This window comes from Euphorbia lathyris, chromosome 6 (assembly GCF_963576675.1).
Source record: "Euphorbia lathyris chromosome 6, ddEupLath1.1, whole genome shotgun sequence".
In the NCBI taxonomy this organism is placed as follows: Eukaryota; Viridiplantae; Streptophyta; class Magnoliopsida; order Malpighiales; family Euphorbiaceae; genus Euphorbia; species Euphorbia lathyris.
Genome location: NC_088915.1, coordinates 36,720,077 through 36,742,103, shown reverse-complemented (window position 1 = coordinate 36,742,103; position 22,027 = coordinate 36,720,077). Strand labels below are relative to the sequence as shown.

General features: G+C 35.7%; 2 protein-coding genes across 4 annotated transcripts; both read right to left on the bottom strand.

The window, feature by feature from the left end:
• Window positions 1-4,318: 4,318 nt before the first annotated feature.
• LOC136232356 (phosphomethylpyrimidine synthase, chloroplastic) lies at window positions 4,319-8,999 on the bottom strand. 3 transcript variants are annotated; one of them, XR_010690471.1, is made up of 6 exons: window positions 8,554-8,998; window positions 8,337-8,464; window positions 7,005-7,831; window positions 5,536-6,212; window positions 5,002-5,104; window positions 4,319-4,833 (listed from the first exon to the last, which is right to left on the bottom strand). XR_010690471.1 is itself a non-coding variant. In XM_066021461.1 (5 exons), exons 1-5 carry the CDS (start codon window positions 8,865-8,867, stop codon window positions 5,095-5,097), a joined length of 1,956 nt encoding a protein of 651 aa, XP_065877533.1. In that variant the 5' UTR covers window positions 8,868-8,998; the 3' UTR covers window positions 4,865-5,094. The 3 variants fall into 3 exon arrangements, 2 of the variants coding, with proteins under 2 accessions (XP_065877533.1, XP_065877534.1); XM_066021461.1 differs by lacking the exon at window positions 4,319-4,833 and having other exon boundaries at window positions 4,865-5,104; XM_066021462.1 differs by lacking the exons at window positions 4,319-4,833; window positions 5,002-5,104 and having other exon boundaries at window positions 5,532-6,212; window positions 8,554-8,999.
• A 5,990-nt stretch (window positions 9,000-14,989) lies between these two features.
• On the bottom strand, window positions 14,990-21,792 carry LOC136232355 (ATP-dependent zinc metalloprotease FTSH 9, chloroplastic). Its single transcript, XM_066021460.1, has 13 exons — window positions 20,662-21,792; window positions 19,917-19,982; window positions 19,700-19,834; window positions 19,519-19,584; window positions 19,059-19,244; window positions 18,875-18,961; window positions 18,672-18,785; window positions 18,445-18,569; window positions 18,250-18,358; window positions 17,442-17,567; window positions 16,609-16,929; window positions 16,408-16,531; window positions 14,990-15,493 (listed from the first exon to the last, which is right to left on the bottom strand). The coding sequence occupies exons 1-13, from the start codon at window positions 21,541-21,543 to the stop codon at window positions 15,369-15,371; spliced, it is 2,466 nt and encodes an 821-aa protein (XP_065877532.1). The 5' UTR covers window positions 21,544-21,792; the 3' UTR covers window positions 14,990-15,368.
• Between the last annotated feature and the right edge of the window lie 235 nt (window positions 21,793-22,027).

The following is a 22,027-nucleotide window of genomic DNA, read 5'->3' as shown; positions in this document are numbered from 1 at the left end:
CCTGATGGCATCCCTATTGAGATTTGGAGATGTTTGGGAGAAAGAGGAATCGAATGGTTGACGACGTTCTTCAACAAAATTTGGAGAAACAATAAGATGCCATCAGAATGGAGGAAAAGTACCTTAATCCCTTTGTATAAGAACAAAGGCGATGTCCAAGATTGTGCCAACTATCGGGGAATCAAATTAATGAGTCACACTATGAAACTTTGGGAGCGAGTGATTGAACAAAGGCTAAGGAGGACGGTGAAGATCTCGGAAAACCAGTTTGGCTTTATGCCGGGAAGATCAACTATGGAAGCCATCCATCTAATGAGACAATTAATGGAGCACTATCGAAATAAGAAGAAAGACTTGCATATGGTTTTCATTGACTTGGAGAAAGCATATGATAAGGTACCAAGGGAAGTACTTTGGTGGGCCTTGACAAGGAAAGGCATTTCGCGGAAATATATTGACATCATAAAGGACATGTATGAGGGAGTATGCACGAGTGTACGTACTAGTGTTGGGAAGACTGAAGAGTTTCCTATTACGATTGGAGTGCATCAAGGTTCCGCACTAAGCCCATTTCTTTTTGCCATCGTTATGGATGAACTAACAAGTTCACTTCAAGATGGTATACCATGGTGCATGCTGTTTGCAGATGATATTGTGTTGGTTGATGAGACGAAAGAAGGAGTGGAGATGAAGTTGGAACTATGGAGGCAAACTCTAGAATCTAGAGGCTTTAAGTTGAGTCGAAGTAAGACAGAATATTTGGAGTGTAAGTTTAGCGGCCGTAGGAGTAGGGAGGTAGGGACAATCACCCTAGATGGGAGAGTTGTTCAGGCCTCGGATTGCTTCCGGTATTTAGGATCTATTATCCAAACGGATGGAGAAGTAGATGGAGATGTTGCTCATAGGATTAAAGCTGGTTGGTCGAAGTGGAAGAGTGCTACGGGTTTCCTTTGTGATCCCGGCATGCCTAATAGATTGAAGGGAAAATTCTACCGGACGGCAATTAGACCAGCATTGTTATATGGTACGGAGTGTTGGGCAGTGAAACACTGCCACATCCATAAGATGTCGGTGGCGGAGATGCGTATGTTGAGATGGATGTGTGGTCACACGAGAAAGGACCGGGTGCGTAATGAAATAATTAGGACAAAAGTAGGGGTCACATCTATTGAGAATAAAATGAGAGAAAACCGACTAAGGTGGTTTGGCCATGTGAGACGTAGAGCGCTTGATGCGCCGGTTAGGAGAACCGAAGAGTGGCAAAGGGATGTAGTGGTGAGGGGTAGGGGAAGACCTAAGCAAACTTGGAGGAGGGTGATCGAGAGTGATATGAGTTTATTGGGAATTGAGGAAAATATGGTAGTGGATAGGACGGAGTGGAGGGAGCGAATCTGTGTCGCTGACACGACTTGATTTTCACGGTTTTATATGATGGTTCATGTTAGCCGACCCCGAATCATTTCGGGACTAAGGCTTTGTTGTTGTTGTTGTTGTTGTTGTTGTTGTTGTGTATTACTTACGGTAATTAATACATGTTGGAATTGATACAAGCTGAGCCAGAATGAAAATTGTTGCACCTTTCAAATCATGACATTTTATGATACGGGGTATATATATTGTTATAGTTTTTTTTTCCCCCTAGGAATCCGTTAGGTGAAATGTGAATCCATTGATATGGTGGATTCAGTCTTTGGACTTTGGAAAAGGTTCCACTGACTGAAGTCTAAAACGTAAAACATGAGCAGCTGGATTCAGAGATCGATTTACAAAACTGGTGAAATAGACTTGTAAATCTTTGAGCAGAATTCACAGTCTAAGTCAACTTAAGTGCCTAATGGAAAGAAGCAGAAATTGTGAATCAGACTATAAAGACATCTTTGAAGCCGTTAACTCTCAACCAGCTAAGAGCTTTCTGTATGACGGCCATTAATGATACCGTTTTTAACAATAACTAGATAGCCTGCATAGTTGCACAGCACAAAACCAATGAGATTAGTTACATGAGAAGATGACCGATCTATTTAGTTGGGGTGTAACTTGATCTTGTCAAAGACAACATACATACATACATACATACATAGATGCAGTTTGAACATCCCCACCGTTGACTTGACTTGGTTGGGTGTAGGACAATCCACCAAGATATGATAACTGGTTTATGTTGCAACTAATGGCAACTTTTATTTGGGTCAAAGTTGGAAGGCAAAGAGCAAGACCACAATCAAGTTTTTAAGACACATATAAGTTCCAAACTCTAAGCATCAGTAGAAACAACAACAACCTTTATTAGCTTTCTACCAAAATTTATTTGTGTATTTTCTTTCTAAACAATAACCTCCTACAAAATCATTTGAATTAAAAGTGATGCCAATGTCAACACTAAATTTCGTTATGCAAACTTTGTCTTATAAGTAGAAGAAATTATAATGAGACTAGTTAACAAGTCGTTACTAGTCAAAAAAATTATCTTTGGTGAAATTTAAGTGCAACGAGACTAGTATATATTTGACAGCTCTAATTTTCAGTACATGTTTGAAGTAGTGATACTAAAATTACTCAATAAATTTGGAGCAATATTAGATGAGCCAAAATTCACTAGGACGGGAATAACATATCTCAAACGTTATATCATCTTCTTTTTCTCTCTCATTAAAAAGTGGTTCCTACTTATTTAAAATAATGCTAAGGAATACCTGTTAGAGATAATATCTATATTTATCTCTACTGATAATTATGCATACTGATAATTATGCACACCCTAAATAGAGTTGTATTCATTATACAAGTCTATTTAGGTGCAGAGATAATATTCCTATTATCCCTAGGATTAGAGTTGTATCTAAACTATACGTCTAATTAGGTCAGAGAAACCTAATTAGCATACACTTATGTACCTATTATATATATAGGTGTAATCAATACAAACCCTAATTAAGAAAATTATTATTCATTCAATATATCTCTCTCTCACTACAATCCGGCCTCTCTCTCTCTCGCTCTCTCTCTAATACCGAATTATCTCAACACAGCATTCATATTGGAATTATTGGAACAATCATGCGCCTAGCTCCATCTAATTTTTTTATTCAAATTGAAAACATGAATTATTTTGCACTGATATTGATTATTATTATAAAAATTAATTAAAATTTCTTATCAAAGTTAGATTGTAATAAAATTTCATATCAAAACTATGTTGAAACAACTATCATTTGAAAGCATTATTTTACACTTACTGATTGTAGCAACTAGGTAGTCTTAAACTTGTATTAATCGAATATAGTAATTCATATATCATATAGTATACTATGTTTAATGTTGAGATCTCAAGAAAATTAGTTTTTGAATCACAATAAAATTAACTAAGTGAGAAATTAAAATAGAAAATAGAAAATACTATTAATTATCCCGTTATAAATCTAATTAAATTTTATTTCAATTACAGAAAGTCTAATTGACAATTTCATAACACTACAGGAAGAGTCTAATTGACAATTTCATAACACTTTGTAAAAAGAATGAGCAAAAACATTACCTCCTTTCAGAAAATTTTTAATCGTCACTGATTAGTTAGGTCAAAAAAGAAAAGAGACCCACAATACAACTTTTTTTTGTGAATTAAAATAATATTTTATAATAAAATTATTTTCAAAATTAAAAAGAGAAAAATATATAGATATGTAAATTGAAAATCAATCCAATTGAGAACCAATCTATGAATTTGGGTTGGTACTAGGAATTAATTAATTGTACAACCTACTTACCTTGTTATTTTTCACTTAATTTCAGTTAATATTCAGTTCAGTAATTTATCATTATAATTATAATTATTTATATATAATTTATTATAATTATAACTATTTATATATAAAATGAGTTCATTACATTAAAAAAAATAACATGATCTTACTTGCTCATCCCTCCTTGTCTGGGATGGATGTGTACAAATCCGGATTCTTAAGCTAAAAACGCCAACAAATCCAATTTGCGTTAAAATATATGCTGAGCTGGGTTCTGCCCCAATTATGCATATTTTATACAATAGAAAGTAGAATTTATTAGTCACAACATAAACTTGTGGTGCCTTCTATGGTTATTTTGTTTTTGACAAAGTAACATTTACTTTGTATTTTTCACAATTCAATGATGGAGTGTAAAACTCATCTAATAGTGAAAACACACAAAGTAAGAGTTACTTTGTTAAAAACAAAGTAACCTTGTCTAACCCCAAACTTGTATAACACAGTATACCAGCAGCACTGGACTATTACAAAATAGCTTCAAAGTAATACATACATAATCAATCAAGGCATTAGGATTTGGATTTGGATTTGGTTTTCACTATTGATTACCTTTTTCTGATCAATAAAATAAAGTATTTCAGTTTAAAAAAAGGTTGCCTGAAGATGAAGGGGGTAGCTTTAGAATTGTTATCAAAGAAATTATATACCTGCTTTTTATCAACGTTATTCCATATTATATGGGACGGATGTTTTAATTTACTTTGGATGATCTCACCATAGCCTCACCAACATCGGTTAAATGGCTGACCAAGTACATTTTCTTCTTTACCTTTTCATTGGTTGAAGAAATAGCTATGGTTAATTCACGCCAGTGCAGTGATAAGCCACATTATGATGGCGAATCTGCACACATGGATCAGCTAGCCCGAGCCATAGGAACCGAACCTACCTCCCTGTCCAAACAAAAAAGGGAAAAGAAAATGCACACTCCCTACGCAGGCATTATCCTGTTCAGGTTCAAAGGGACTTTCTCAGCCTCATCTGCTCTACCCTCTGCCAAAATGGCTACTATAGGCAGATTCAGGCACCCCTGGTGCGTTTCTTTCGTCAACACACTAATACACATAAAACTAGAGAGATATTGCATAAACGGATACTACGTAGCAATTGGATTATTGATAGTTTATTTACCAGAGCACCAAAACAGCGAATAAAGATGAAGGTCTCCAAGTCCTAACACACTATAACATTACCTTACCTAAATCTTTAAAATTGCATCCCTCTTTTTTTCACATCCAACATGCTACCCAGTTTTCGAGTTTCCAAGGATTTTCAAACTCAATCCCTCAACTTATATGCTCCTGCAACAAAATTTAACAAACATTTCAAGATAAGTTTCTCCAGTCCTCGATAAACAGGAACACTAATTTGATGCAAAGAACTAATGATGACATGAACTAGCAAGCTACTTCAGTGGAATAAGTATCAGCCCCGACAAAAAAAAAGGACTGGTTATACACACTATGATTCAAAGCATCTAATTTTCAGTTTTCATGATCTTTTACTACACATTGGATATCGTAGGATATTTGGATAACAAAGATACCGTATGATCGGCATTCTTTGACATAGACTAGATAAGAAGAATCATATTTCCACTGATTGGACAAGTCTGTAGCAGTTGTGATTGGAAATTATTGTCTAAACTACTTTAGTTCATGTTCAGAAATTTTAATCGAGGTTTTCTACCAGGAATTCAAAGCCTCATTAGGCTCTTGTGGATGAAATTTACCTCTCGGGGGATTTAATGTAACTTGCTGGAAGGTAGATTTCTCCACCAGCTTCACCATGCTGTTCTCCACTAACAGTTTTCCTAGCAGCGAGGAACTCAGCACTCATGGCATCCATTCCTTGCTGCACGGCTTCTTCTGCAGTACCATAACCATGCTCTTCAGCGTACTTCCGCACATCCTCAGTTATCTTCATAGAGCAGAACTTTGGACCGCACATAGAACAAAAATGTGCTACTTTTGCACCCTCTGCTGGCAGGGTTTCATCATGGAAGGACATTGCAGTCATGGGGTCCAAGGATAAAGCAAATTGGTCCATCCATCTGAACTCGAATCTGGCCTTGCTTAATGCATCATCCCAGTCTTGAGCATGAGGGTGACCCTTGGCCAAATCAGCAGCATGTGCAGATATCTTATATGCTATAACCCCAGCCTTCACATCATCTCTATTTGGCAACCCAAGATGCTCCTTTGGTGTCACATAACAAAGAAGTGCAGTTCCAAGAGCTCCAATGTTGGCAGCACCAATGGCAGAGGTAATATGATCATATCCAGGGGCAATATCAGTGGTCAAGGGTCCAAGAGTGTAGAAAGGTGCTTCATTGCACCACTCCAGCTGTTTCTGCATATTCTCAGGGATTTTATGCATTGGAACGTGACCAGGCCCTTCATTCATTACCTGAAATAGCACATTATATTGCGCCATAAGTATTCCATAACATGAATATATGAAATACTTCTAGTTGTTACATAGCAGAGGAAACGGGTCTTGCTAGCAATCTGTTGATTCAGCTGGGTGCTAGAAAACTAGAGTTTTATAAACCTGTTATTCTACAAATACCACGAATATAGGAAGAAAAGAGTGAATTTTTAATTGAATTGTTATCAATCTCAAAATACGGCAAAAATCCCATACAAAAGATGTTTCAATACTCTTTACAGCTAAGGCAACAAAAGAAATAAATAAAAGACATTATTAACCTTACTAATAGCAAAACGGTAATTAAACTGAATTGAACATAAAAAGAACACAGTAGACAAAACTCAGAGAGAAGATTCTCTTCCTCAAGACATGTCCATGCCTTATTTCTCAGTCCTGGCAAAGACAGACTTTCACAAGGCATGCCCATGTCTTATAACTTCAACTCCCAGTTGTTTATAAAATTATCAGCCATTTCCTCCACTCTCACTGCATAAAGTTGTATTTTTGTCTTACAGCAATACAGCATCTAAGGATCCTTTGGTTGAGAAAATTATTTTACTAATACCACCTAATGGAATGAGTTATGAAAATTGTTGCTAGCTTCATGACATTATATGATTCAAACTTAACCAAAGATATGAAGGAATGATGTAAAACGCTAAGAACAGGTAATAATGAAATTATACTTATCCTCAGCATGCTTTCCCACTTATTGTAGAGTCAAGACAAGAAAATTGCGAGAAATTACTACATTGGAAAAGTTGTTACCTGTACGTCCTTTTCCCATGCTCTGCGGGTCAGTTCCCCTTGAGTCAAGAGCTCTGCAAACTGAGCAGTGTCATTAGCATCATATATGGACCCAGGTCTCAACCCATCACCAATTGACAGGGCGACATCATATTGATTACATATGTCAAGGATGTCATCCCAGTGCTCATAGGCGAAATTCTCTTTGTGATAGGCTAAGCACCACTTTGCATGAATTGATCCTCCACGAGAAACAATTCCTGTCATACGTTTTGCAGTTAAAGGAATGTATCTTAGCAGAACCCCAGCATGAATAGTGAAATAATCGACTCCCTGCTCAGCTTGTTCAATCAATGTCTCTCTGAAAACTTCCCAGGTAAGGTTTTCAGCAATTCCATCTACTTTTTCAAGTGCTTGATAAATGGGCACAGTCCCTACTGGTACAGCGGAGTTCCGTAAGATCCATTCACGAGTCTCATGAATGTGGCGACCTGTAGAAAGGTCCATAACAGTGTCAGCACCCCACATGGTTGCCCATTGGACCTTGTAAACTTCTTCCTCAATAGAGCTTACAACAGCAGAATTTCCAATATTAGCATTGACTTTGACCAAAAACTTTCTTCCAACTATCATTGGCTCCAACTCAAGGTGCTTCTTGTTGGAAGGAATGATTGCCCGTCCACGAGCAACCTCTGACCTCACAAACTCAGGGTCAAGCTTCTCCCTAGTGGCACAATACAACATTTCCTCGGTTATTATGCCTTGTTTTGCATAGTACATTTGGGTGTATCTTGGTGTGCCTAGCTTCTCCCGCCTGTCAACCCAGTCTTTTCGCAGCTTAGGAAGTCCTGTTTCACCCCATTCATAAAATTGAGAAAGAAAATTCAGCACAGAATCCATTCTTAGCCCAAATTCTAACCAAACACACACAAAAATTTGTTCATGATGAGAAGAAAACGAGGAAAGCTAGACGTTGGGTCAAATCAAATTTTGTTTTGAGTGTTTTTCCTTCACAAGCAAACAAGAGGAAAGAAAAGGGTATCATTTCCCAATAACCATACATACAGGCCACGCTAGATTTTTGTCCATTTGGTTAATTATAAATTTAATGGCTTTGTGTAAGCGTGTTTATAATTATAAAAATCACAATGGGAAAAATCAGATGAATTAAGAGATCGACCTAACTAAACATAAATAGGATATGACAGCCAGCCACAACTATCAAAGGAAGATAACTCCGCAAAAGTATATCATCACGGAGTTGGACATCAATTCATTATTTTATTTTTTTAAAAAAAATTGGAAGAAACTCAACAGGAATGTGGATGATGTAAAGAAGAGAGAATCGCATACCTATACGTGGACTAATGTTTTGAGGACCACTGGTATCATAGTTATCAAAGTTAGGTTCATCTCCAGACAAATGTACCCGTCTGAAAGGAACTTTCAACAAATGCCCGGATTCTTCATGAACAACTTCCCTGTAAATGAAAATCAGTATAAAAAAAATAAAACATCAAACCAATCAAGCATGTCATATTACAATAATACTTGAAATTAGAAAGAAAACCTGTATTCCTTGGTGCTCTTGGGAAAACACTGTTGGAAAGAGGGAAGGGGGAGAAAATCAGGAGAAGAAGGATCAAGAGTGTGTTTGGTCCTCTGTTTAATTGTATCAGAATCAGTTGTTGGAGGATCAAAGGTTAAAGTAGCTCGAGGTCCTGAAGCGAAAGAACGAGACGAGAAGAATTCCTTCCTATTAAAGCCAAGGCCAGCCAGCATATCAAAACTAGGCAAGAAGGAAGAGCTATGGAACTTCTTAGAAGAAGAAGAAGAAGAAGAAGAGAGAGATGAGGAGAAAGTAGTAGGTTGCAGAGACGCCATTGAAGACAATGCGATAGAAGGAAGAGGTGAAATGAGAGGGTTTGATTTGGTTCACGGGGTGTTTGGCTTTATACAGAACAAGAAATAAGGGCTACTGCAGTGTGTGATTGGAAATGGAAGAAGAAAAAGTTATTCAAAAACTGGAGATTTGGCTTGCATCGATATTTATCTCACAAAATATCTAGATGAGTGTTTCTCCTTTCACGTGCAAATCACGAGACACTCAATTCAGATTTACCCTTCTTTTCAAATAACCTACAAAATTACGGATAAAGATCGGCTAAATTACATCTATGACCATTGAACTTTATCCATTTTAACATTACAGTAAAAAAAAACGGTATAATCACTGAATCTCTCAACTTTAACTAATTCCTCAAACTGATAATTAACGATCTCAAAATGAAAATATTTAAGAATTAAAGTTGTTCAAAACGACATTTTTTATTTTTCAAAATCACTTTTTTTAATATATTTCAATCTCTAAAAATTCACACACTCTCTCCTAACCAAACAGCACTTAAATGATTTCAAAACAAAAAATTTCAAGAATTAAAATTTCTTAGAATATCACTGACTCTTCGAATTTTTTATTTTGAGACAGTCAATAATCATTTTCAGTGACCACCGATGTTAAAAAATGTAAAGTTCAATAGTGTGATCGTTAAAAAATAAAGTTTAATGACCAAAAAGATAAAAGGGATAAAGTTCAGTGGCAATAGGTGTAATTTACCCGATAAAGATCACCGAATGCAAATTTATCTCCAATGTATGTGTTATAGTAATGTACAGCTGTATATACTATACTAGCTATATTATAGGCTATATTGCTGGCAGTAATATATAGCAATATAAATCTGCTTTTTTTTATGAGAAAACTGGTAATTTTTTTTGGGTAAGGAGCAGTTTTATCCCTAACGTTGATAAATTTGGTCAATTTGAGAAATAATTCATCAAACTGTCTTCTCGGTCATTAATCTTGTCATCTACATTTCACATCATGCGTTATTTTATCAGTAACAAATCACAAACATATGTTGGGATGTAAAAAAAATATTAAAAATATATTGTCTTTTATACGAATTAAACAAAAAAAATCAAAAAATTCACCAAATTTATAAATATTAATCTCCAATTTTATTAATAAATTACAAAAAAACATTATATCCTTTTTTAGAATTGCTCTTAGCTACAAACATTATGAGTAAAATTGCATCATTTTAGATGTTAGAGGTAAAATTGCTCCTGACCCAAAATGTTAGAGATATTTGATGCGTAACAATCCGAGAATCCCGGAAATGGATGATTACGAGTCGGAAACTTTAAAATTTATGTTTTTTATCAGAAAAAATAATGAAAATAATACATGATAATTGAACGATTTTGCATTTTTCGTCACTAAAAATTGAACAATTTTATATTTTTTGTCATAAAAATTTGAATAATTTTATATTTTTTATCTAAATTTTTTTTATATAGAGTTTTGCCTTCTCCCTCTAATCCTGGATCCGCCACTGCATGTAATAAGAACTTAGGATAGAGTAGCAATATAAATCTGTTAGTAGCATATATTTGCTGGTAGTAATATATATAATATGTTGTAATTTATCCCTAAGCATTTTAAAGAGAAATAATAAAAAAGAATATTTTTTCTGTTTTCATGATATCAAAACTTAGGCTTTCCTTTGGGGCTCGTCTGCGAATCATCATCATCGACATATCAATCTAGTACGGTGGAACAAGGTGTGTAGGTAGGGATGTAAATGGGACGGGGCGGGACGGTGATTGGAGTTCCCATCCCCGTTCCCCGACTAAATAGCTTCATATTTGCTCCGCGAAACAAACAGGGACAAAATTCATTTCCGTCCCTATTTCGTGGGAATCTCCGACCCCGCACCCCCGTTTATCCATTTAAAGTTTAAAAAAATATATGAAAAAAGAAAAAAAGTGAAAAGTATAGAGAGAAAAAAAAAAGAAAATAAGAGAATATGATGAACAAATAGATATAGAAGCATTTGGATCGGATCAATCATAGGTTCACGTTTTTCTATGCGTATTTTTTATTCTATGATTAATAATATGTTATCGGTGATAAACGGGTAATCCGTTGGGATTCCCGCGGGCACAATACGAAACGGGTTCGGGGATTCCCACGGGACGGGATACCCTTTTCCATCCTCGCCCCGTCCCCGCTATCGGGGGACATATTAGTCCCTTTTCGTGTCCCATAATAAAACGGGGCGGGGATTACCCGTCTCCGACGGGTAATCCCCGCTCCATTTACATCCCTACTTGCAGAAGGCGTCCTTTAGTTTGGACTTAGCTGATGGACGCGTGGATGAGTGGTTTTGGCTGCATTCGAATACCGGTAACTATACTGTAGCGGCGGGGGCTGCTAGAATGGACCTAGTGTTAGCTACGATGGAAATTTTAACATTACCAAAAAAAATTCTTTTTCCGTTTCACCCAAATTATTTTTTTTTTAGTATTTAACATTACCAGCGAAATTCCATCGGTGAAGGATCAATTCCATTGGTGACTTCTCCAGCCGAAATAAATGTCAACGCTTTGGCTGGAAAGATTAATTTTTGGGGCGAATTTACTATTTTGCTACTATTATGCTGATGATTAGTAGCGGCTATTGTTCCGCTGCTAATCCATCAGTGAATTACATCTCGTGTCATTTTATCACCCATTTGTAACAAATAGAAACATATATACATGAAAATAAAAATAAAACATATCTTGTGAACACTTATTGAAGTTTAAAAAAAAATAGAATAAATATTTCATAGTGTTTAAAAGATGGGTATTTTACATTAAAATTATATTTAACTATAAAATTACAATTAAAAATTATACTACTAAAGTAATTCTAAATATGTTATTATTTTCTATATTTTATAATTAAAGTATGATTTGATACACTAATTTTAAAAATTTATATTTCAATTTATAAAACATAAATCCTAAAAAATAAATCATGGTAATTTATAAACTATGATGTTTAAAATAAATGAAAAATGATGATACAAAGAGTAGTTGGAATTTGAGCAGGGAAATACAAAAGTCCTTGGCTTACTGCCTACCCTACCAATGCAGTGCAGCTAGAAATTCCTTCCCCCTTTGGAAAGCAATCTTAAAGAGTAGAGATGCACTTGTACTCGGTACATATAACTGCCTTCAACAGGCCCTATTGATCAAGAAATGCTTCAAATAAAAATAAAATCTACGAGTACATCTGTGGCATTAATTTTGCAGACCGTGCTACTGGATAGGTACTAGTAATGGAGATGTTTTTCCGTTAAATCATCATACAATTTGTTGGATAGATATTGGGACCCAATAATTCATTGCTTGGCGTGGAAAGAAATAGGAGACACTTAGATCGATGATACAAACACCTACACATTCTGCTCTCTCCACGTGGAATTTGTTATTCATGTACGGATGCAATGCAAATATTAACTCAGGATGATTTCCTTATTTGTTATTCACTAGCAATACCAATCAGTTAATAGGTAAAGCTTCCAAGAATCCAGTTAGCGAAGCGAGGAAGTAGTGTTCATTGGTTATAGAAGATGGCACAGTCCAAGGAAGTTTTACATAGAATTATTACTTACTTTGAACCTTAGTACTATTGGAAATCCTTGTGTCCAGCAGAGACTGAGAGGTCTCTATTAGCCACATGTCAACCAGAACCTATCTGGAGTGTCCATGCCTTGTTTTTGCTTTACGTGCTACACTTTCTGTAAAAAGAAACAAGACTATATGGATATGGAAATGGGGGATGTTTCAACTTTTAAATACTTGACAAATAAATGCAGCACCAAAGAATAAAACAATATTCTTCATGGCACAAGAAAATATGTGGTATAAATATCCTACTTAGACGAATTAATAGGATTAAAATATTCTTCATAAGCACCATAATGAGCTAGTGAACATTAATGAATTCCTGTCCACAAATGGGACTGTAATTAATTATTATTTAATAAAAATAAAATTTATAAAACAATTATAAAGAAAAAAATTAATTTATCATTTTATAAAAATAAAATTATATATTATAATAATGTTATTGACTTTTTTATTTTATAAAAGTTTAATTAAAATTAAAATTTAATTTTGCTTGGAAACGTTAGAATTAAATTTACACAATTTCATACATTAGGATTAAATATGTACTTCACTTGAAACGTTACGGTTAAATATTTAGTGCATTATTAATAAAAAAAAAATATTTAGTATATTAATAACAGAGTAAAATATTTTAGACATTTTCAAAGAAATTGTGATCAATTTATATGTAACAGGTTTAGTTTTTTTGAAACTGTCTAAACTATTTTACTATATTATTAATATAGTTACGGAAAAAATGTATGAAACTGATTTAATTTATCGACAAACTGGTTTAGAAGGTCTGGCGTGGCTAAATAACAATCAAACAAATTTTGTTTAAAATTTCGATAGCGTGTGGTTAAAATTGATATTCCTTGAAAACGCTAATGCTAAATTTGCACAATTTCATACATTAGGACTAAATTTGCACTTCGCTCGAAACGTTACGGTTAAATATTTAGGACCTGTTTGGTTCAGTTGTTAGCTAATAGCTGTTGCGGTTGATGTTAGCTATTTGCAGTTGCAATAAACTGTTAGATGTTAGCTGTTTGTTATTAGTTGTTTAGTTACTAGTATTTGGTAAAGTTATATTGAACTGTGTCGGATTTAAAATGTCTAAAATATTTTACTCTGTTATTAATATACTAAATATTTTTTTTATTAGTAATGCACTAAATATTTAACCGTAAAGTACAGATTTAACCCTAACATATGAAATTGTGCAAATTTAATTCTAACGTTTTCAAGCAAAATTAAATTTTAATTTTAATTAAACTTTTATAAAGTAAAAATTCAATAACATCTTATAATATATAATTTTATTTTTATAAAATGATAAATTAATTTCTTTCTTTATAATTGTTTAATAAATTTTATTTTTAATTTTATTAAATAATAATTAATTTTTTAAATATTTGTTGACGCCACTGCCCCATTTGTGGACAGAAATCCATACATGTCCACTAGCTCATTACGGCGTCATAGGCGCCGTAATGAATAAAAAAATTCTAAAAAAATACAATATTTAACTATGGTTGCAAAACAGCCCCTTTAATGAAAATTAATTTCAACTATGACCAATTCATACGTTTCGTGAAGGTAATCAGGCTGCTGACTGGATGACGAATTTCACAGGGTCATTTTCTTTGGGTCTTCACGAGTGTGATGTGCCTCCTGTAGGCCTCCAGACTATTCTTTGTGAGAATCGGCTTGGCTGACACTCACATAAGATAGATCGTTAATTAGTTTCTTTTCCTTGTTTTGTTTGGGTTTTCACCCTCCTCCGATTATAAAAAAAAAAAAAAATCTTTACTTTTTGCCCCAAACAGAGGTTTAATCCTTCCAAGTGAGCAAAATGCAGTCACTTACTTTATTATTAGTAAGGAAATTTTTCACTTGTAGGTTTGTGGGTCGATATTTTGTGTACTGTAAATTTTTTTAAAACAAAATGATTTTTCTAATTTGTTATATTAGCAAAAGAATTTTCTGATATCACTATTTAGACATTCTTTTTTGTTCAAAGGGTGCCTACGGCCTCGAACCAATATCGGACAAACTATAGAAAGAAAAAAGAAAACATTTAGACTTTAAGCGTTAAAAAGAAAATACATTGAAAACCATTTTATCATGAAAAACAGATTTGAAACCAAAAAAAAAAAAAAGTCCCTTATTAGTGAGTGTAATAGTATGAAAGAAGATCCATATCTGTATAAGCAATTATTTGTGAAAGGAAAATGATTAAATGAGACAAATCAAATTGAAGCTGACCATATAATATGCTTCTTTAGATGTGGTCCTCAAAATGGATACACACATACAGACAATAAAGATAATAATTGTGTCTCAGATTGCGACCCTCATCTTTTAAAATATCATCACCTAATTTTTTTCCTTTTTTATATGTATTCTATTCCTGTTACATAATTAAGTAAAATGTTGTTCCCATCTCTACCTCATTGCTTTAACATTCTTTTCCTTGAGAAGATCTCACTCGACCACGAAACAAGAAAAAAAAGAGGGTAATATTCCTGAGACAATTCGTTTTGACAGCATAGAACAGAGTATCTAAGATACTCTCGTATATTCAAATAAATTATCATTTATACAGCTGAATTAACAGTGGACAGCAATCACCATCTCACCTCATTTCTATAACCCAATACCACAACAATTTATCCCACCCACCAAACGTCTCCTTACTCTTCTTTCTCTACTTTTTACTTTTAGCCACTTTCTCTTTAAAATCCACCCTCAATTTATCTCCATAATAATATACAATGTTGTCTGGCTGGGGTGCAATGCAATCTCATTACATGCTTGGGTTGGGCTGGGTTGCCTTTTCCTCGAAATAATGACCAGCTGCATATAGAAACACCGGGATCACAAGCCAGCCTTTACTGGGAGAAGAGACTCTTGCTTCCCTTTAACAAAAACCGAAAGTTCCTCCGGAGCAACCACCAATTTCAACCATTCTTGCAGCTCCTCACCCTCTACTTTTTCTTTCTCTGAACCACCAAATATAAATACATGTTAATAATTGGAGCTAGGAACCAACTTTATAGAGGCCAACTAAATTTCTACACCTCTATACTGCATTTAAACTCAAGCATAGATAATATTCCTTGTCTTTTCCACTGCCAGATATTGAAGAGAAAGGGAAACAGAAAAACTATAAGACAAGGATTAACAACCATAGTTGTCAAATCAAGATTCAACTCCTGATTCGAAATCCAATGAGATTCGGTTGATATTCATAGGTTATAAAAAATGCAAAATACATATCATATTCAAGAGCAATTTCTTCTCAGTTTATTTCTTCACCTATTCATTTTTCGAATATCTCATCCTAAATGGAGTATTAAACTTTTTTTTTTTTTAATATCTCATCTTGAATGGGGTATTTATTCCTTTTTTTGAATCTTTCATCTTAAATACGGTATTAGTTGTCTTACTAACATTAACTCTTCCTCTTCCTATAGTTAAACCTATTTTTCTTTTCCTTCCTAAATCTACCGAGACTCTACGAAGGAATTTCAATGAATATACAAACATTTTCCTCCTATTTTTCCTCATCTGACAATCTTTGAACTTCCTTGCCCTGGTGAACTGCTTGTGGAAGAGCACCATAGCAACTATGGGGAGCCCTAGGCTGTTGGGTGTGTTATTTTTAAATTCCAAGCTGAATCTGTCCATTTGTTACCAGGTTATGCTTATTAAATTCATTTATTTTTTTCACCTTTTCCAAAGGAGTCAGGGTCGATTCAAACCATTCGGCACCAAGTCTTGATCAAGTTCGATTCTACGTGTAGAGATGGCTCGAAACCTAGCCAACTTGACTCGTACGACTTCGATAACAGTGTTAATAACATTACATACAAATTTCAAACTACTACTACAATGCCATCAAGCGAACATGTACCTTCTAGATGGGCACCAAGACCCTCCAAGACAGTAGGATTGGCACGAACAACAGAAAGTGCCACTTCTAGTGCAGATTGCAACAATGCTTTCACTTCTCGTTGAACAAGATCTACTAGATGGCCCTGTTGCGTTCAATTTAAGGTCAGCGTTAAAGCAAAGCCACATAAAAATGGAAGAAAAAACTCAGAAAACATGGTACCTGATCTCTTCCCCATGGACTACCACCAGACTCATCCATTCCACCTCCAGCAAGTGTTGCGACAGATACAGGTCCAATAGTCTCATTAAGACCGTATTCTGCCACTGCCTTATATGCCATGTCGGTAGCTCGCCGTATATCATCCAGAGCACCTGTTGACACACGGCCTGAATATACGACTTCTTCTGCTGCACGTCCTCCAAGAAGAGTAACCAAGCGACCACGTAACTCATCAATGAATAGCAAATATCTATCCTCATTTGTTGGTGGTGTATAGGTAAATCCCAGTGCCCCTCCTGACCTCGGCAATATGCTCAACTTCTGATAAAATGAATAAGAGATGCAATTATTTTTACTCTATATCCACATCATGCATATGATCATAAATGGTGCATGAAGTTCCCCTACTCTGATGCTACTAACTAATTTGTATTAGTAATGTGATCAGACCAGTGCTCTGAAAGTCCCTGTATCGTTCTTTTGTGAAAAGCAGGTTAAAAAGTAAGTTGAGACCATTGGAATCCAACATATCTGTTAGACTTTGACAAGCTAATCCCCCGTTGCATTGTAAAGCATTCACATTCTGCATATATGAAAAATCTAGATGACAAGCAATTCATGCTTTCACCAAGGCAGTATGATATTGATCAGATCATCATAATCTTTTTCAGCTCAACTGATCCTCTAATGCCACATATCACACAAGCAAGGACATGCTATTTGGCATTGTGCATGGTCAATGTATGCAGCTTCACAATTCTTGGATTGGATTCCCGGGAACTAGCACAGCATGCATTTGAGAAAAGAAAAGTAAAATTTGTCTGTGATTTTACCTCAACACGAGGTTGTCCAGGAAGGAGGTGGGCGACTGCAGTACCAACAACTGCATGACCAGCTTCATGACGTGCTACCACAGCTCTCTCACTTCCTTGTAACTTGGCAGTCTTTTTCTCAATACCCTATGATAGAAAGGAAAAAAAAAAAAAAAAAAAAACAATTTGTTTCTTTATACTATTTTACTTGCATTTTCAATGGCTCTGAAAGCTAAAAGACACCAATGAGAATCAAGTCCAAATATTGAGAGATAATGAAACAAAAATGATATTTTCAGTACCAATAGGTAAATCCTATGCAAGATGACAATTTAGGAAGCCATCACAGCCTCTGTATCAATAAAGAGGATTGAACACCAATATCTGAATTAAGATAAGCAATTGTCTCCCACAAAACTCCTATGAGAAAAGCACAAAATTGCAGGCGTTCACATATGGGACAACTTATATATATAGACTCTATAACAAATAACATAATGTGCAACAAATATTAGGAAGTAATAGACAGATAACTTATGAGCTTTATAAATAAAATTTAAATCAAACAACAACAAATAAAGGTAGGGAATTAATCTTGAAAATTAAATTAAAAGCTAACACCATCATTGAACTGTGAATACAAGGAGTTGCACAAGAACAAATGTCAAGACGTTCCTAAAACTTAAGCTTAAAACTCAATAGAGATTCATGGGTCACTTGGAAGTAAATGACCAGTTCACTGCCCATCAGCCACATATTTATGGTACTTAGGAGAAAACCAATTCCCATTTCTCATGCCAAGCAATGAGACAGAGAAAGAGAGACTTACAGCTATTGACCGTTCTACTGCCTGAATGAAATCAGCTTTTTCGACTACTACTTTATTTTTTCTTCCCGCCAATAAAGCAGCTTCATTTACAATATTTGCAAGATCAGCCCTACATCATGAAAAATTGCAAGGTCACACTTAATATGTTTGCTTAAAATACAAGATATGAAATACCTTAATCAGGATGCAAGTTACCCAGTGAAACCAGTGGTCATAGATGCAACGTCACTAAGATCAACATCCTTTCCAAGAGGAAGTTCTTTCTTGGAAACATGCACTTTTAAAATGGCTTCCCTCCCAAGCCTATCAGGTGTTTCCACCTGAAAACAGAACATAAATAACGATTCTGAGAAATCTTACAAGTGGTAGTAACAGCTGTATATACTTAACGATTCAAATAGTGAATAAGCTAGATCACAAACCATAACGACACGATCAAATCTTCCTGGTCGGCGAAGTGCAGGATCTAAGACATCTGATCTATTTGTTGCACCAAGAACAATCACAGCAGAGCTGCTATCAAACCCATCCATTTCCTGAAATGCAGTTTCAAATACTTTACTTCCACATTGCCAGAGCTACAATGTTCAATAACTTGAAAGACTACAAGAACAAGGTTCCTTACAGTAAGCAATTGATTCAAAGTTTGCTCACGTTCATCATTGCTGACAATGCGAAATTTCCCATCACGACTTTTTGCCACAGCATCTATCTGCGGTAATAATAATAAAAAGATGTGATAAGAACTACGAAGTTCATTTGGAATGAGCATTGTAACCAATCTTATCTAGAACTCCTATAATCTTCACCTCATCAATAAATATTATTGATGGTGCCTCCTTCTTGGCCCTTGCAAAGAGATCTCTCACACGAGAGGCACCCATTCCAACATATAGTTCTACAAATTCACTTGCAGAACAACTAATAAATGGAACTTCAGCTTCACCAGCAACCGCCTTTGCTAGAAGAGTCTTGCCAGTCCCAGGAAGACCCACCTGAAAGATAGATAAAATTGATGCTCATACAATATTGTTCTTCTAACACTACTACTGAATCTAGCAAATAATCATGCCAATTGGAATACGTGCAATTGATTGGCATCAAATATACAAGCAAGTATACTCTAGTAGCATACCGTTTGAAATGTTAACCATACTTCTGGAGGCAAATATAAGGAACTATTAAGGATAAAAGTTAAAAAATTTATTGAATGCTTACCAAACAGGATTTTAAGCCTATGTAATTGAAGCAAAAATTTTGTAAACTTACCAAGAGAACGCCCCGAGGAGGGCGGGCACCAAGTCTTACATACCTATCTGGGTTCCTGAGAAATTCCTGGGCAGTAAATATGAACGTATTAAAAGCAAATCCTTAAAATTACCAAAAGAATATGAAACTGGGCAAGGCCAAGAAGGGAGAAAATTAAACCAAATGAATAAGACTACTATACCACAATCTCTTCCAGCTCTTCTTTAGCCTCATCAACACCGGCAACATCAGCAAAAGTGATTGCTTCCCCTTGCTCAGACACTTTTGCACCCCCTGAACCCCCAGACTTGCGGTTCCTAATTTGACCAGCAGTGTGCTGTACAATAGCATTTGATGGCTCAAAACCTCACTGAATTGCATTAACTCCAAGGTAAAGCAAAAGGAAGAATTGATCGTACCTGAGAAAAGCTAACAGGGAAACGGTGAAGCAGCCCTGCAAGCACAGCCACATAAAACAAAGCTATCTGCATGAAAACGGAACAGATCAAGTTGGCGATATACAACTACATATGAGGTAAAAAAAACTGGACTAGCGCAAGATAACTATTGCACTTCCTCAATCTGTTTAAATTACAAGCTTTTTTCACCCTGAAACAGGGTTATGAGAAGGAATAGCTGCACATATAATATAAGTTATATGAGCAGCAGATAAAAAATGTCAGCAGAGCAAGAGTCTTGAAAAAGAAACACTGGCAGATCATGCCAAGAATAAAAACTAACAACAGCAGATTTGGCCATAGGGATGTCCGCTCCCTAAGCAGCCAATAGGATAATTCAGTTATAATTGACTGTTATGATCATAACCCAACGTTTACCAATTAGTAATTACTTGACATCCCTTGTACTAGGCAAGATAGTAGGATGTGTTGAAACTCAATATCTTCAAAATGCCGTATTGTTCTTGATCACCTAGGTAGTCCTAATTATGCAATTGAAATGCTAAAACTACTAGCTTAAACCATGAGAATCCAGTAAAACATTTAGCACAGGCTGAATTACTTCCAAAGCAAATCCAATAACATTATGTTCTCATAGTTATAACTAAACAACTTTAAAAATAAATAAAGATGCTAAATTTACACTAACTATTGGCAGTTCCACAACTAGGAATCACAAAATTCAGACAAAGAAAACAAAACTCACCAAAGCCGAGTTCAAGAATCCGCCAGACCTCTTATCCGGGGAGCCAAATTCGACCTGATTCTCAAGCATTTTCTCGTAGGGAGCCTTGATATCAGTTGGTCTAGTAGTTGTATAGACAATCTTCTTAGTAGTGGGCGCCACACTCCTTAACAAAGACTCCGACTCCTGAAATCTACTATGAACCACATCGCTGCTCTCCTGAACACTAGTAACTTCATTTTTCAATTTGAACAGAATATGCACCCCATCAACCTCCACTTTCTGCACTTGATTGCTATTAATCTTGCTCAAGAAATCACTGTACGGAACACTAACAAAAGTTGTCGGTTGTCTGGGCTCCGACCCAGGCAAAGGAATCCCTGGCCGAAGCAACCGCATAACGAACATAACAATCCCTAATTGCAAAAGCAGAACACCAATTTCTTGCGCCTGAATCAATGGTTGCCATTTCCAACTCTGTTTCTTTGACCACCACCATTGACTCTTCCCTTGCTTTTCTCTCTTCTGTTTCGGCCCGGTATTCGGCGGATTATTACTAACCTTTTGCCCTTCGCTTTCATTCCTTTTCTCATTCGAACTTGCAGTCGAATCACTATCTTGACAATTTGCCAAAATTCTATACTCCCTTATCTTCTGGTTCCAAAAAAGCCCTCCTCCCCAAACACTCAACCCTCCCCCTCCATGCTTGGGTATGTTTGAAGAAACTACAGGAGGAAACGACGACGAATTAGACACGAACCGATGGGAATTATGATGGGGAAAAACCCTAGAGTGGTAACGGATGATGCATAAACCATGAGAGTAATGAAGATTACAGCCCCCCGAATCAAGGTTAAATTTAGAGTGCGTAATGGGCCTTAGAGCTTCAATCATCGATGCCATGATCTCCTTCCTCTGCTACAAACAGTATACATAACCAGTAACAGCAATCACCGGGCGGAATCAGAAAAATATAAAAACGAGAATTCTTTCATTTTATATGTTATTCTTTATCCATAAAAGGAGATTATTGAGGAAGAAGAAGAAACTGGGGGTTGACGTTGAATATCAGCCGCTTGATTAAAATCGAAGACGTCCCTGTCCTATTTTGGGATATGTATTGGATAGTTTCTCTTTCGTTCTTCAATGTCTTATCGCATTGTGTCGTTCGTCTTAGGCATGGACGTACAGGCATCTGAGGGGGGATTAGGTGCACATGTGCGTATAATTTGAGATTATGCTCAGGGTATTGGTAACTGACACGTGTCAAAGAAATGGTGAGCATCTGGAGAGATTTTTGATCTGATGTTTGGCGCGAGAATCGCCACAGGGTAGCTGATAGAGGACCACAGAAACATATTTGGATTTTAGTTAGCCCAAAATCTGT

Excerpts from the sequence above, each read along its gene's own strand:
- LOC136232356 (XM_066021461.1), bottom strand. The coding sequence starts at position 8,867 with ATGGCGTCTCTGCAACCTACTACTTTCTCCTCATCTCTCTCTTCTTCT. Across the intron at positions 8,465-8,553 it reads AAGAGCACCAAGGAATACAG|GGAAGTTGTTCATGAAGAAT; the intron begins GTTTTCTTTCTA and ends TTTCATTTACAG. Across the intron at positions 6,213-7,004 it reads CATGGGAAAAGGACGTACAG|GTAATGAATGAAGGGCCTGG; the intron begins GTAACAACTTTT and ends GTGCTATTTCAG.
- LOC136232355 (XM_066021460.1), bottom strand. The coding sequence starts at position 21,543 with ATGGCATCGATGATTGAAGCTCTAAGGCCCATTACGCACTCTAAATTT. Across the intron at positions 19,835-19,916 it reads TCCCTGTTAGCTTTTCTCAG|CACACTGCTGGTCAAATTAG; the intron begins GTACGATCAATT and ends GCTATTGTACAG. Across the intron at positions 16,532-16,608 it reads GTCCATGGGGAAGAGATCAG|GGCCATCTAGTAGATCTTGT; the intron begins GTACCATGTTTT and ends TGAACGCAACAG.